We start from the raw sequence: 15,308 nt of genomic DNA on the forward strand, positions 1-15,308 counted from the left end.
ACGGTAGCCAGTGACCTCGCTATCCCGGGGAAGGACGAGTGAGAAAGGTTCCCCCGATACCCCTACGCTCCCGGCTACCGCCCCGAGGGGATTTCGGTGCCTCCGCCTGGAGCTTCCCTGCCACGTCCTTCACGCTAACGCCAGCAGGGCGGGCTGGAGAAGAGTCACGCACAGCCAGGTCTATCTTCTACCGGGACCGTGCCGGCCCGCGGCCCTGGTGACGGGAGCAGGGGGTTGGGCCGGGGCCGCGCTGCCTGCACTGAACGATGGGGGAGGGCGCGAGTCGGGCCGGGCCACGCGGTGCCGCCAGCCCGGAAGCCAGCGCCGCGCGCGGAGACTGACAGCTGCGTGCTCCAATCGCGCTCTGCTCGCAGCCAATCGCCGCGCGGGCCGCCGGGGCGGGGCTGGGTGATGACGTCAGGCGGCGGCGCACGTTGCCCGTCCCTTTCCTTCCTTGAGAGCGACGGCGGTGGAGCGCCATGAAGGCGTCGGGCACCGTGAGTACGGACCGGGACGCGGCGGGCGCAGCCGGAACTGCGAGTGCGGCCGGCGTGGCCGTCGGGAGGGCGGCGGTGGTGGGTTGTAGCTCGAGAGTGGCCCGTGCGTGCCCGAACGGCGCCGCCTGGCCCGTGGGGCGGCGAGCGGCCAACATGGCGGCGGCGCCGCTCCCGCCAGGCGCGGACCCAGGTCGGCATGCTGTACCGCGGGGAGATCTGCGGGCACGTCGACCGCACGGCGCAAGGGGCTCCCTCCCCTAATGGATTGAGTTCTTTTCGTCGCGTTGTTCATTTGAGGAGCCGCCCCAAAGGGTTCGGGGCGGGCGCGGCGGTGGCTCCGCGGCTCACTCACTCTACGGTCCACCTGTTTTTCGTGTCCCTCCAGCTGCGGGAGTACAAGGTGGTCGGGCGCTGCTTGCCCACGCCGAAATGCACGACCCCTCCTCTGTACCGCATGCGGATCTTCGCTCCGAACCATGTCGTCGCCAAGTCCCGATTCTGGTACTTCGTCTCTCAGCTGAAGAAGATGAAGAAGTCTTCTGGAGAGATTGTGTACTGTGGACAGGTGAAGGATTAAAAATCTAAAAGCGTGGGAAGTTCTTACGGAATTCTAGCAGGTGTATGTCAAGGGATTTTACAGGAATCACAGTTCTGGAGTGAGAGGTTGAAATGCATTGTCTTTCAGTTTCTTTGAAAAGGAGTGACAAGCTTGGTTTTTAAAAGTAGTGGTATGTGTCTCGTAAATAAAACACAAATTTACTTACTGCTTCAAAATTATGAGCTATGTGTTAGGTTCAATGTGCACTATACCTTTTAAGAGGCATTTGGACATTCATAACCCTGGGAAAGTAGATGTTTCTGTATTTACACTCCTCTACTTTAAAACTTCAAGAACACTCTTCAGAGCTTGTATTTTTCTTTGAATCACTAAAGCTTTCTACTCTGAATTGCACAGATATATCCAGCTATCTTGGCAAGGGGAAAGAGAGCAAAGAGTTGTTTTTTGACAGTAAGACTTAAAACAGGGGTTTTGTTAGAGCTGTGAAATATTTATTCTTTAAATTGTAAAATGGTGATAGTACATCATCTCTAACCACTTCCATGTTCTTGTGTAATTCCAGGTGTATGAGAAGTCCCCTCTGCGGGTAAAAAATTTTGGTATTTGGTTGCGCTATGATTCTCGTAGTGGAACCCACAACATGTACAGGGAGTACAGAGATTTGACCACTGCGGGTGCTGTCACTCAGTGCTGTAAGTATATGCAGCTGTTTGAGGTGTAAAGTAGTAGGAGCAGTATACAAGCGGAAGATTAAATCTCAAACTGGGCATAAAATGTGGTGACTTATTCCATGGTAAAATAACTGAAACACAGGAAAATTAAAGGAGGGGATTGCCAGCTATTCCATAGATATTTATCTATTATACATGCAATAGGTGACTTGTTACATCTCTTTATACAGTTTCTCTGACTGGAAAGTACTCCCACTTCTTTTTGATGTGTCTTTCTACAATTCTGGTAATGAGTGTTGCTTTACAAACTGAGAATTTAATGACTTTTCAGGTGCTGTATTTGCTGCACTGTGCTGTTTTAAGAAAATTGAATATATCTTCCCAAGTCTTGTGAAAAGAATATTTCAGAGATCATGGGGAATATACTAGAATTTGTCCTTTATTGAGCAAGTAGGAAAAAAAACCCACAGGGGAAAAAACCCCTATTGTTACTCCAAGATCTCATTTCATGGAGAAGTAATGGTTGTCCTGATTTCAGACTGTTTTGTGTAGTACTTGAGGGATGGACTATTTGTATAGCTGATGCTGTTGGTACTTGACTCCAAAGTGTTATAAGCACTACAGATTGCACATAAAAACCCAAAGAATATTGTTCCTAATAACGATATTCTTGTCATGTGTGCAAATATTAAATGTATCTTGTCGCCTTTCAAAAGCTGAAGTGCTGTTGAAAGTGAAATTTAAGGTTCTACATTAACATACAATAATCTCTGTTAATAAACATACTGAAGGATTGCTTAAGAGACCCAGAAAACTTTTCATGATACAATGACTAGTACTTTTATGTTCAAGAATAGTTGTGACAGGTAAGGTTTTAATAGGTGTGTTAGATCTTCATGGGAAACACAGTAGTATTTCAAAAGGCTTACCTTGTGGAGGTAGCTATGGGTGTGATTTGAGGCCAGCGATTTGCACTGCTGAATAGAGGAATTTTCAGGTAGCCTAAGTACAGAGGCTTCTTCCTATTCAGAAAGCCTGATTATGTGGGATGAACATCAATTCATCGTTCTATTGCTGGTCAATTTCAATAAAAGTAAAGATATTCTCAGGTCCTACTTTTACTTGGACCTTCTTTTTGGAAGGGAAAGTATTTTGAAGTTCGTGTGTCTTTCCAGTAATATTTCAGTGTTGATTCTGAATCACAGGATTTCTTTCTCTTGCAAGAGAGTAAGTACTCCTAGATATATTACTTGTGTCCATGTGTACTTTCTTGAAATTAGAGAAGAAGGGTAAGATGGCTCTTCCTGTTGTGGAGCTTACTTAGAACTTAAAGGAAGAATTTGCTGCTGCTTGTTGGTTTTGTGATACTTGTGCCATCACTTTACGTAATAGAAACAATGATGTTAATTACAGCTGATCAGAAATTTTACAAGTTGTAGATACCACTATGAATTTCTTGAACAAAGGGCTGTAAGATTCTTGAACTGAAAATGTCATAAAATTCCTTTTTAATGAGTTCTGTTGTTCTAGACCGTGATATGGGAGCCCGTCATCGTGCCCGTGCTCACTCTATCCAGATCATGAAGGTTGAGGAAATTGCTGCCAGCAAGTGCCGCAGACCAGCAGTCAAGCAGTTCCATGTAAGTGAGCCAACACTGGCTGGTGGGTCCTGGTCCAATGTTGGATTGGAAGAGAGGATCTCTCTTGTGTGGTAAAGGTTTGCTTTGCAGCCAGAAATAGGGCAGGAACCAAACTTGGGTGCATATGTTCATGATTATGGTATATTATGATCAAGACTTCTGCTGCTACAAGTACTTGGAAGAAAGTCAGAATAAAGCAAATACATGTTGTGGTACAGAAAACATGCCTCTGACTGACATTACTTTGAAAAAAGAATGCAAAATTAATGAATTTAAGTCCTGTGAAGTATATCTTAATTTGTAGATTATTACTTCTCTAAGCATAAGGTAGTCACTGAATACAGCTTGGCTGCTTTTTCCAAACTATTTTCTGTTGTTCATCTGATACCTCAATTAATATAGAAACATTTTTCTTGCAGGATTCTAAAATCAAGTTCCCGCTGCCACACAGAGTTCTGCGTCGCCAGCACAAACCACGCTTCACCACCAAGAGACCAAATACTTTCTATTAAATTCAAAAACATGTTGTCAACTCTGTGTTGCAATAAAGGTCTATTTGGAAGCTTTCACTCCCAGTTGTCTTTTGGAGACTGTGTCCTGGTTATCTAGGAGTCCCCATTCCTACTCTTATTTTCCGTAAACTGTTGTCAGCCTACTATTCACAGCTGTGATTTCCTTAAACAGGTGAGTGTTTCAGGTGCTGACTTAGATTACTGAAATATCACATCAATAAATTAAATTTTAATAACCAACTTTCCAGGTCAGAGACATCTGTCGTCAAGCAGCTGTAAAATCCTGCATCCATTTTGTCCCTTTGCACACTAAGTGAACAGTTGAGTTCAGGAAGAAGGCAGTTTCTGGTGCATGCAGAACTCAGACTTTGCTGTAAGAATGAAGACCTCATAACTTCAGTTAAGCTGCTTCAAATTTTAAGCACTTAAAGCCAAAATTCTAGTTCTAACCAGAACCTTTTCAGGGATGTTACACACCACTCTGAATAAGCTCAGGGATGTGTATGGAGTTGCCTGTGCCTAGAAAAGAAAAGTGATGAAGCGCTTGGCAGATTTATCCTTTTATATTAGACCAATGAATGAAAATTATGACAATTTCTATATCCAAATCCTTAGGCTACTTTGTTCACAGTAAGAAGCTTGCAGACACTGTAGCTGAGGTTTATTTAAAAGGCTGCTTCATACCTGAAGGTGGTGTTTGCATCTGGTGCCCATTTTCAGTGATGGTGTTTCCTGAATAGGAGGCAGTCATCTACTTAAATTAGTATGTGGGTCATACCAGCGTCAAAGAGCTGTGTCTTGTCCAGATGTCAGCTTGAAACCAGCTGCAGGTGCTGTTAAGAGTGCAGGGAAATGCTGTGCAGAGAGGAAATCGGGAATGTGTCCTTTCTGGGTTAACTGGAGAGCTGCCACTCCATCTGGAGAGGTGCTGTCTGTCAGTGCAAGGGTGGGTAGTTGTTCTGTGGAACTGGAACCAGTCAGTGTGGCCACAGAGAGCTCCCCTTCCGTGGCCTGGGCCCGTGGCTCAGCTTTGTGCTCCTCATCTCCTGCACAGAGAATTAGTTTACGCAGCTCGGCTGTCTGAAACATGAACTGAAGAACATGGGATTAATGTGGGCAATCCACAATCTCCCCAATCGCAAAGGAGGGAGAAACTGTAAAGCCAAAGTAGCTGGAGGGTCCTGTGGGAGTGAAAGAGGTGGGAGTAAGGGCCTCAGAAGGACCTTGAGGTTTAGCAGGTTTTTAGCTGAACGTACGTTTAGCAGGAAAGTGGGTCTCACGTTACGCGTACAGCACGCAGCGCAGGGCGGCAGGCCGGGGCCGCGCGGCCAGCAGGGGCCCGCGCGCGGGCACGCGCAGCCCGGGGCCCGGCGCTCCCGCGCGCTGCCGCTGCCCCGCCCGCCGGCCGCGCGAGCCCCAGCCCGTCACGTGGCCCCGAGCCGGCCGCTCCGCCTCCGCCGGTCACATGTTCCGTCGTGCGGGCGGGCGGGCGCCGGACCCGGAAGTGGCGGCCGCTGCGGAGGCGCCGGGCGGGATGGGGGAGTCGATCCCTCTGGGAGCGCCGGTGCCGGTGGAGCAGGCCGTGCTGGAGACCTTCTTCTCCCACCTGGGCATCTTCTCCTACGACAAGGCTAAGGACAATGTGGAGAAGGAGCGGGAGGCCAACAAGAGCGCGGGGTCCAGCTGGCTGGCGCTGCTGGCCGGGCTGGCGCACCTGGCGGCGGCCGAGAAGGCCTATCACAGCATGACCTTCCTGGGACAGAAGCTAGGTACCGCTCCGGGGAGGGAGGGACCGGCTCTCGCAGCCCGGCCCGGGTCCGCCTCAGCCTGGGGGTCTGCCCCGCTCTGGGCCCCGCGGGCGTGGAGCGGGCGGCCGGGAGCTCACCTGGCAGCCGGCGTTTGCACGGGGCTGGGACCCGCGGTCCCCGGGGCCCCTGCCCCGGCGGGTCCGTGCGTGTGCGTCTGAAAGACAAGGGCTGGCTTAGTGAACGTGTCCGTGCGCCCGCTGGGAAATCGCCCGCTGAGAAACCATTAGTGCTGCCATTAAGGAATGGACGAGAGGACGGGTGCTGTGCAGGTGGCACGCTTGCTGTTGTGCCAGTCGATGCATCTCTTCGCTGGCCGGCAGGGTACCTACCCGCCCTTCCCAAGAATTAGACAGAGGTGTTTCTGTGTTGAGATGCTCTGGCTGAGATATAGGCAAAGATGACCTTACTGGGGTGACCAAAGCGTTAAAGCTTTTTCACCTTGTTTTAGAGGTGCAAGTACTCGGGGTTGGAGATAGCATCCTAGAAGTTGTTACCCATGCAGATACTGCAGGATCTCAGGAAGCTTTGGCCATGATGGCAGCTGCTTCGTGTTTTTTCAGTACATGAATAGAAAAATTCCAAACTGGCACAGGATGAGCTTTCGTGATGCTACCCTCTGGGCAAAGCTGCTTATTTTCTTTTTGAAGTGCAGATGGGTATGGAAAATGGATCAAAGGATATGAGTCTGATGTATAGCGCATGAAACCATCGAGAAAATTCAGCTTTGTTATTTAAGTGATGACTTGGAACTGTTATAAGGTCTTTACAGCCAAAACTCTGTCTATAAGGCTGACTTTAAAGAAATGATAAAGGATATCCTTCCTGCTAGCAGAAAGGATAAAGGAGACAACAGAAGGGGCAAAGTTTTGTTTATTTATTTGCTTCATGAGCAACTGCAATAGACGATTTTTCCTCCTGCCCCTGGCTGGGGGGCTACTCCTGTTTTACAATGGGAACTGTTTCACTGTGATAGCCAATTCTCTACCTTTCTATCTCAAATGTCAGTAGTCACCCTTGAACATTATATGTGTAAAAGGAATGTGGAAAGAGCTATCCAGCATTACAAAATTTATAAGCGGTTTGAAAGAAGCACCTAAATTTGGAATCTTTAAAAGATTCAGACTCAGTCTCTGTGGTCTTTGCTCTGCTGCAGCTGTTGACTGCCAGAATGGCACATTAGGTCTTCTGTAAATAGAAACTATGAAATAAGGCTAGTACGTTTGTGCAGTCTTTTTGTAATGTCCAGGTTAAATATCTTTTACTTTGACCCTTTACTCCTCTCTTCTTTTTTTTTTTTAATTCCTCATAGTGTTGAGCAGGTAGAAAGGAGCACAGATGACTTCTTGTTCTCCCTCCTGCCCTCCAAGTTTTAGTTATAGATTAACCTGCACTGTGCTCTCACTGGGATAAAGTGTGATTATTTTCCTTTTGAATTCTGGTTTATCTTTAGATTGTATAGGAACTAGAAACATTTGATTTGTACAGACAGATGTCATGTGGTTCCCATTTAAAGGTTGCTTCATGAATTTGAGTGCTTCATGATTGAAGAGGAATTGTTAAGGGAATTCTCTGGAAAACATCTAAAGTTATTAATAGGAGTGGAGGCTATTAAAATTTGATCACTCTAGTCACTATGACTTAATTCTTCTGACTTCCACAGATAACAGTATTTCCAGGTTATGTGTCATAGTAGCAAATTTAACTCAGCCCTGGGTTTCTTAAAAGTCATGTCATAACTGAGGCAGCTGTGAAGGAGTTACTGTTTTGCAGCTGCCATTGACTGCTGAGACATGAAGTGGGACAAGTGTAGCTTGCATGAAATTACATAAAGTGCTTCTGAGCATATGCTCTGTAATTCAGTTACGTGCAGATTAAAATACTGAATTTTGTTTCTTTGTTAAAAGAAGTACTGTAATTAAACAATACTTACAAACAACTAGATATATAATTACAAGAATTTTCCAGTGTTGCTGTCTATCTTTGCTGTCCCTGGATTTTGGTAATACCTCCATATTTATCTGAACAGGTGGTCAGTCATTCTTCAGCCGAAAGGACTCCATCCGAACCATCTACACATCTCTGCATAATGAGCTGAAGAAGGTGGTGGCGACGGGTCACAATGCACTAGGAGGAACAGCTCCTCATTTGGAAGAGCTGCTTTCTCACCTGTCTGAACAGCTCTGTTTTTTTGTTCAGGCTCGGATGGAAATTGCTGACTTCTATGAAAAAATGTACACGCTCAGCACCCAAAAGTTCATTAACTCTGAGGAACTGGTAAACATTTTGGAATCCATCTTAAAGAAATACAGTTCAAGGTCAGTGCTTCTTTGCTGGCAGTACTTACTCAGACATGTGATCTGTCATACCTGATGTTGAAGTTCAAAGCAAACCTAAAGACTTTGCTGTCCTTTGACTGCTGAAGAGCACAGTCCCTTCACAAATTCATGTATGAAGTCTGTGTTGGCTAGCAGCATCACATGGATGAAGTTTCTTCCAAAGAAGAAAAATAACAAAGGGATTCTGCTCATGGTGTACTAGGAGCCTTCCTCCCTATGCCTTAATTAATGCTCAGCATGTTCATTTTCAGGAGAGAGGAAGAGTGATTTTCCTTTTATAAGATGCAAGGCTTCTTGAACTTTTTTTCTTTGGTAGGGGAGAGGAAACAAGCCTTAATTTCGTATGGACTTCAGTAAAGGTCACATAAATAAAGCAGATACTTTTGTGACAATCTTACTTTTTAAGAATATATGTCTGCTTAGACCTAAAAGCTACACCACAGCTATCTGGCTTAGCTGGCAGGGCTTTATGGTGCTCTGTTACCACTTTTCTCCAGAGGTCTTGGAGCCAGTAGGAGGAGCACCTCTGAGACTTTGGTCCTTGCCACTATGGTTTCTTGAAGTTAAGATTTAATAGCTCCTGTTACAAAAATCATGGGATGTTTCTGAATGAGGGTAGGTTGGGTATTTCATGTCTAACTTATGTGCCTTGAAAGTGATGGCAGTTTAAAAGAGAATTTTTGAATGCTTCTCAGCACTCAAATTCTGCCTCTTCATTTTAAACCAAAAAAGGTAGCCATTGTAGGAAATTAACTGTCAGATATGGTTGAATTTCTTTAAATTGTTGTTAGTGAAATAGTGTCTCAGAAGACTTTTGGGGAGAATATTTATAGGTCTTACTTTTTTCAGTTATGATTTTTACAGTGTTCACCTAGGAAAAATGAAAATAATTCGGTGTTGCTTTCTGATATTCCAAATTGAAGCATTGCAGCTGATTCCCTTATTTTTTAGGGGTACCTTTGGCAAATTGCTATGTAATTTTGCAATTTGAAAATCAAAACTAGTCTATGTGATCTTAGTAGTCATGTTTTTCAATTCTTGGCTTGTGATCACTTAAAATATCAGGGCTGTTAGTCCAATAAAAACCTGAAACTTAGATATGTTTTCCTTGGTGTGATAAACTTTAAGGAGTAAAGAGAAGTAAGTTTAGGGTTTGAGGTGGTTTTGTTGTTGGCATTTTTGTTTGTTTGTTTTTTGGAAAGTTGATTTCTCTTGTACACGAACAACTGCCATCTGTTCTGAGCATGTGCTGAATCAACAGCACTGTTAAAAATCTGAGAAGCAAAATTCTTACTTTGATAAAGAGATTGGAGACTATACCTGCATACAACACGTTTTACTGTGCTATTTAAATAAATTTCAAGGGTGCATTTGTACTTCTAAGGCATTATCTATGTTTATATAATATGTATTATATAAGTATATATATATCATAACATCTTAAAAAAAAAAAGTAATGTCTCCCTGGAAGAATTACTGATGATTTTGCTTTGGGTTGACAAAGTCTTTAAGATGGAGACAATCTAAGATGCTGTCAGAGCTAATCCAGTAGCTGCAGTGTGCTCCTCCCCAGTGGCATGCAGAATATTTTTGAAAAAAGGGGGTATAGTGATATATTCCTTTAGTCCTTCCTTTTAGTTTCTTTGTATCTCAAATCAGTTTTTGGGATGTGTTATGTTGATGTGTCCTGGCTGCTAGGCGTTTCTGCTTTACAGGTGAAAGATCAAATAAACTCATCCTTACCCAGCCTCTTCCCTCTGTCAATATATTCCCCACTTGTAGTTGAGGATGTGTGCCATTATTTCAGCCAGTTGTGCTAAGGCCAGACAGGACATTTGTTTTTAGATAGGTTCTGGCCTTGGTTTCTCTCCTTTATTTGTGAAAGTAGCTGGGCAGGTAACGTAGAGGAAATAACTGGTAGCTAGTGAAGGAACAGCAGAATTGACAGTTAACAAGACATATTGTTTGTATCTGAAATGTCATTAATTCTTGAACAGTTTAAAGCTATTTTGTTACAATTTTATTACTACTTATTGCTGACTTGTGCATGGCCAGTACTTGACATTTTCCTTTCCATTTTTCTCTAGAATACATCTGGAGAAGTAACTTCTCCCTAAGTTTTTAGCTGTTGGTTTGAATGGGATCTTAAATCATTAATGCAGCATCAGAAGCAAAATCCTTTAAAAGCTCAGTATCAAATGAATAAGTAACTATAACACCTATTTGGATGTAATAATTTTTGAATGTTTAATATTTTTTATCTAGTCAGCATTGTGTAATGCGTACATGAATGTGTGATCTCTGGAAGGAAATAAAAAGAAAATGTGGCTTCTTCACAGTCTGCAAAACAAAACTAGCATCCCTCTGCTTTCAGGAATGATTAGGAGGAAAAAAAATTTTCAATGTGTACTTAAGTTTTTGACACTCTGGCTTATGAAATATTGCAAAACTTGTTTGTTTTACATGATACTGAGCTCAGTTGGATGAGCTATGTTATAAAACTCAATTACAGCAGTTATACTTAGTGCATAACTCATCAGTTTTCTCTGTAACCATATCAAGCTTCTCAGCTGTAGCTGAGGTGTGTATTTTTGATTAAAACAGTTTAGCAAATCCTGCTAGACAGTGCAACATCAGGAAAGCTGTGAAGCAAAGTGAAAGTGGGAAGCTGTACATCAGAATGTTAATCCTGGAGACTTTGGCAGTGCTGCCTTAATAAGGATTTTTAAATTGATTTTAAAATGGAAGAAAACTTTCTTGATTTGACTGCAAATGTATTTAAATCAATGTGCTGTGTGTCATTTGATGGGACTGCAGCAAATAATGGTGCATAATGCTTTTTGTACCCTCTTAAAATACAGAACAACAAAACTGTTTTTCTGGTGAATTCCAAAACCATTGGAGAGATTTAATGTTGACTGTTAGAAATTATTTTTGATTAACTCTCGTTGAAGCTCTTGTTTGTTCAAAGAAATGTAAATATGCTCTGGACTTCACAGCCCACCAAGGTGGCCAGTAAACACTGGATCTCTGCTCTAGCAGGTTGGCCTGGGGTTTGCTGACATGTGCTGTGTGCAGAAGGGGCCTGATCACCCAGCCAGGCTGGTTTGCCCAACGTGGTGCATCGGCTGGTTTTTGATGTTCTTAATTTCATTTTCTTCAAATAAATTTGGACTTGCATCTTAATAACAAATCCTTGCAAGATCCAAATTTTGCCTTCCAAAAAAAAAAAAAAAAAAGAGATGCTTACAGATCAGTGATAAAATAGTCAGACATTTCTCACAAGCCAAAGGAAAGGTAGTGGAGAAGGGATGAAAAGTCTGACATTTTCATTCTCTTCTGGTCTACAACAAAATGAAGTGTTTTGATCTTGAACCAACTATTTCCAAAACAGGTTGTATTTGTTGTGTCTTAGAAGCTGACAGGAATAATGACATTGCTTTAGTTTTAACAGTTGGAAAAATTCTGTATTTACTTTATCGTTTTAAACCAATAACAAGACCCAAGATATTTTTCTGAAGTGAGAATATAAATCTGTTTTTACTTAAATGGAAACCTCATCAAGTCTTGTCTTTGAACTGTTCATTGTTCTTTATTAGAGATCTCTTTGAATCCCAAATGCCAATGGGGGAACACATTTACTAAAAAGGCCACTTCTTTCTAAAGTTACATACTTTACATTGCAGTTTTTCACTGTCTCAATTTAGTATGTTATTGCGATGATATAAATTGCAAATAATTTGAGTGGGAAGAGAGGTAGAAAATACTGCATATGTGTTTTTTTTTAAATGTCAGGGGCAAAAGTGAAAAGAGAAGGAGTTAGTTATGGTTCCAAAAAGCAGAACCTTACTCAGCTTGGCTTCCTCATAGCTCTCCTATGTGAACAACAGGTCTATAACATAATTCCTTTGATTTAACTTAATGTCTTACTGCTGCTCCAGAACCATCAATACATATATTACTGTCAGAAGAGATTTTAAATTGGAACAAGATCATCTGAATTTAAAAAGAAATGGTGTTATAGTAGTTCTTAGATTAAGATAAACTGTGATTGTTGAACTGATGAAATATAATTCCTTTACTTTGATAGAGAAATGTCTGACGTGTTCTTTTTGTCAGATGTGAAACGCTGTTTGTTTGTGGAAATATTTACCCTAATGATGCAAAAAGAACTGTTCTTTAAATTAAGAGTATTATTTTTAGTTTTACACTTTGCTCTGCTTTGATGTTTGATCTTTTGTCTGTTAACTGGCAGATACTATCTGATTATTTCACCATTGTGTACAGCAGTTCTCATGTCTTGACTAATGTTATGTTTTCTAGATTTCATCATCCAATCCTCAGTCCTCTTGAAAGCAGTTTCCAGCTGGAGGTAGACGTGCTTGCACACCTCTTAAAGGCTCAGGCTCAGATCTCAGAGTGGAAGTTTCTTCCATCCCTGGTCAACTTGCACAGTGCTCACACAAAGCTACAAACTTGGGGCCAAATTTTTGAGAAACAGCGGGAGACCAAGAAGCACCTGTTTGGAGGGCAGTCTCAGAAGGCTGTGCAACCTCCACACCTCTTCCTCTGGCTGATGAAGCTCAAAAACATTCTCCTTGCCAAGTTTAGCTTTTACTTTCATGAGGCCCTTAGTCGACAGACAACAGCATCTGAAATGAAAACTTTGACTGCCAAAACAAATCCTGATTACTTTGGGAAAATTTCCAGCTTCATCCGGAAGTATGATGCTGTCAATGTTTCCTTAATTTTTGACAATCGTGGATCAGAGAGTTTTCAGGGACATGGTTATCATCATCCCCATTCATACAGGGAAGCCCCCAAAGGAGTGGATCAGTATCCTGCAGTGGTGTCTCTGCCCAGTGACAGGCCTGTTATGCACTGGCCCAATGTCATCATGATTATGACTGATAGAACCTCTGACCTCAACAGTTTGGAGAAGGTTGTTCACTTCTACGATGACAAAGTCCAAAGCACCTACTTTCTGACTCGCCCCGAACCTCACTTTACCATTGTAGTTATTTTTGAGTCCAAGAAGTCAGAAAGGGACTATCATTTTATTTCCTTTCTCAATGAAATTTCACATTCCCTTAAGAACTCCAAAGCTTTTGCAAGCTTGAAACCTGGATCCAAAGGGTGAAGTGCAAACTGCTTAAAAGTTGTCAAGGCGCTATGCTAGCCTTGAGGGAGCTGTAGCTTTCAGAGTTACATAAATTTGTGATTCTCAGAGTCTAATTGAAAAGGAACCATTTTTTAAATGTTATAAGTTTGTTGGTTTTTTTTTTTTTAGCTAACAGACACTTGAAGAAAAGTATTTTTGGGCAGTACTCAGTGGGGCAACTTAATTGTGGGGTGGTAAAGGGCCACTGTGGGGTTTTTTTGGTGTGGTTTTCAATTTCCAGTATGATTTATTTTTTTAGTCCACAGTTTTGTTGCCTGTATCAGAAAGGAAAATATGCACTTTATCGTAGTCTGATCACTGACTGTCTTCTACAGAGTTTATTGAAAATGTGGTGAGGATGGAAGGTATTGTCTTTTCAGAAAGCTGCATTGCCTGACAGAAATGATTTCTGGGAACTAAACACTGATGCAAGGGAATATTTAAAAAAAAGTGAACCTGCAAAGACACATTTTAAATAAAAGGACAATAATCAGAAAAGTCACTATTGTTAATTATAATTTCGTTTCCAAATTGTTTAAAATGATAACTGAGGTCTCTGACACTCTGTTAAGCACTGGTAATCTGTTCTGAAGGCCCTGTGCCATAAAGCTTGGTCACTGCTCCAGGACTTGGGCTGGGGCAAGAAAAGCTGCAGCATGGCCTGGAAGGCTGGTGTTCTCTGGAGTGCTGTGACAGTGTGGGTCTGAGTCTTGGCTCAGGCTATCTGAAGCAGACAAGCTGCACTTGAGCAGGTGTTCTAGAAGGAGCAGCTCCATGGGAAAAGCACCAAGGCTCTTTTCAGTTTGTGCTTTTTGTCTGGCTAACTTAAAAAAGGAAAAAAAAAGGTGGTAAAAAATGCCCTTTCTAAATGATTTATTGTCTAATATGCTGTTAGTATCAACCTAGATTTGTTTTCAGATTTTATAACTATTTTTTCTCTCTGTTCAGTTTTAAATAATTGCATAATTAAGCCAAAACACTTTGGGGATTTGGATTTAAATATATAGCCTATGCAGTATGTTTACCTCATTCTTTCACCACTTCTAGGCTGCAGGGTTGGATTAAGTATGTTTTCTAGTTACCCTGAAAGTGCTTTAATTTGGAAATGAGGGTTTCCAAATACAATAAAGGGGTCAGTTTGGCTGTGCCTCTAGCCTTACATTGCAGGATTCTTCTGACTGTTAGCTATGCAGTTGTGCACGCACTTTGACAGGGGTTCAGGAGAACTGATGTATAAATAAGTGTAGTAAAGTTGGATCATTAGTTGACACTGTGTAATGTATAATAGCATCACCAGGATGGTTTTAAAAGGGAGTTTAAGTCAAAATGTTGGTTTCTGTTAAGATTGAACTATAGAAGATACTTTTTCAAATGTGTCTTTTAATGATTCCTTTTCTCTCCCACAGAAGGTTGTGCTAACTTGTCTTGCCTCTCTGCAAATGCTAACATTTTATAATCACATAAGCACGTTCTGTTCTTGAAATACAAGCTCTGACTTTCCACTCTGTGCCCAGTGGAACCTTCCATGCTTTGCTCTAACTGTGTGTAGTCTGTTTTGAATATCTATGGTACTGCCTTTTACCTGAAGTCTTGGTCTGTCTGCAGCACCACTTGAAAAAGCTCTACTCTTTGCCACTAGGAAATAACAGGGTTGCAAAAATACCAGCAGTTGGAGGGCACCTGTTTTTTGTAAGTGTTACCCTTTGCAGCTTGAATTACATTTTAACAGGACAAAGTTGCAAATTACAATACTCAAAGAGTTTGTGTGCTTCCCTCTGTGGAACCTTCCCTCTGTGGGACAGTGACCTTGTAATAACTTGTAGTTTTGACTTCCTCAGCCTGAGTAACACAAAAGAAACTGTCACCAGAACTGATTCCCAGTCTTCAGCAGTGTAAATAAAGTGTTGTACAAAATCTGTTTGCCTGTACAGTACTTCCCTGTCATAGTATCTGTGGGAAAGGGGAGAGAAAACTGGAGAAAGAAACTGTGTGGTACAGACACCTTTGGTTCTGAGTTGGAAGAGGTGGAAGGGAAATCTGCTGCCCTTTGAAGCAGACTAGCAGCTTTTACCAGTTGCTGAAATGTCTAGAAGCTATTCCCATAGGTTTTTATGGGGAGAGGAA

General features: G+C 42.4%; 2 protein-coding genes, 1 long non-coding RNA gene and 1 other non-coding gene across 5 annotated transcripts; 3 read left to right on the forward strand and 1 right to left on the reverse strand.

Moving 5' to 3' along the window:
• Positions 1–337: 337 nt before the first annotated feature.
• Positions 338–3,936, forward strand: RPL18A (ribosomal protein L18a). Its single transcript, XM_059846980.1, has 5 exons — positions 338–497; positions 883–1,062; positions 1,619–1,748; positions 3,258–3,367; positions 3,787–3,936. The coding sequence occupies exons 1-5, from the start codon at positions 480–482 to the stop codon at positions 3,877–3,879; spliced, it is 531 nt and encodes a 176-aa protein (XP_059702963.1). The 5' UTR covers positions 338–479; the 3' UTR covers positions 3,880–3,936.
• LOC132328267 (small nucleolar RNA SNORA68) lies at positions 2,352–2,483 on the forward strand. The gene has a single exon (XR_009486730.1). It is a non-coding gene; the product is annotated as a small nucleolar RNA SNORA68 (small nucleolar RNA).
• Positions 3,219–5,225, reverse strand: LOC132327632 (uncharacterized). Its single transcript, XR_009486567.1, has 2 exons — positions 5,136–5,225; positions 3,219–4,971 (listed from the first exon to the last, which is right to left on the reverse strand). It is a non-coding gene; the product is annotated as an uncharacterized LOC132327632 (long non-coding RNA).
• Positions 5,226–5,352: 127 nt separating this feature from the next.
• Positions 5,353–15,098, forward strand: KICS2 (KICSTOR subunit 2). Of its 2 annotated transcripts, XM_059846994.1 has the most exons (4): positions 5,353–5,648; positions 7,714–7,787; positions 7,866–8,002; positions 12,347–15,098. In XM_059846994.1, the coding sequence occupies exons 1-4, from the start codon at positions 5,414–5,416 to the stop codon at positions 13,161–13,163; spliced, it is 1,263 nt and encodes a 420-aa protein (XP_059702977.1). In that variant the 5' UTR covers positions 5,353–5,413; the 3' UTR covers positions 13,164–15,098. The 2 variants fall into 2 exon arrangements, with proteins under 2 accessions (XP_059702977.1, XP_059702976.1); XM_059846993.1 differs by having other exon boundaries at positions 7,714–8,002.
• The last annotated feature ends 210 nt before the right edge of the window (positions 15,099–15,308 follow it).

The sequence above is a fragment of the Haemorhous mexicanus genome, chromosome 5, assembly GCF_027477595.1.
Source record: "Haemorhous mexicanus isolate bHaeMex1 chromosome 5, bHaeMex1.pri, whole genome shotgun sequence".
NCBI lineage: Eukaryota > Metazoa > Chordata > Aves > Passeriformes > Fringillidae > Haemorhous > Haemorhous mexicanus.

Coding starts and splice junctions, on each gene's coding strand:
- RPL18A (XM_059846980.1), top strand. Junction 1,063..1,618: donor AGATTGTGTACTGTGGACAG/GTGAAGGATTAA, acceptor GTGTAATTCCAG/GTGTATGAGAAGTCCCCTCT. Junction 1,749..3,257: donor GGGTGCTGTCACTCAGTGCT/GTAAGTATATGC, acceptor CTGTTGTTCTAG/ACCGTGATATGGGAGCCCGT.
- KICS2 (XM_059846993.1), top strand. CDS start 5,414: ATGGGGGAGTCGATCCCTCTGGGAGCGCCGGTGCCGGTGGAGCAGGCC. Junction 5,649..7,713: donor CTTCCTGGGACAGAAGCTAG/GTACCGCTCCGG, acceptor TTATCTGAACAG/GTGGTCAGTCATTCTTCAGC. Junction 8,003..12,346: donor TTAAAGAAATACAGTTCAAG/GTCAGTGCTTCT, acceptor TATGTTTTCTAG/ATTTCATCATCCAATCCTCA.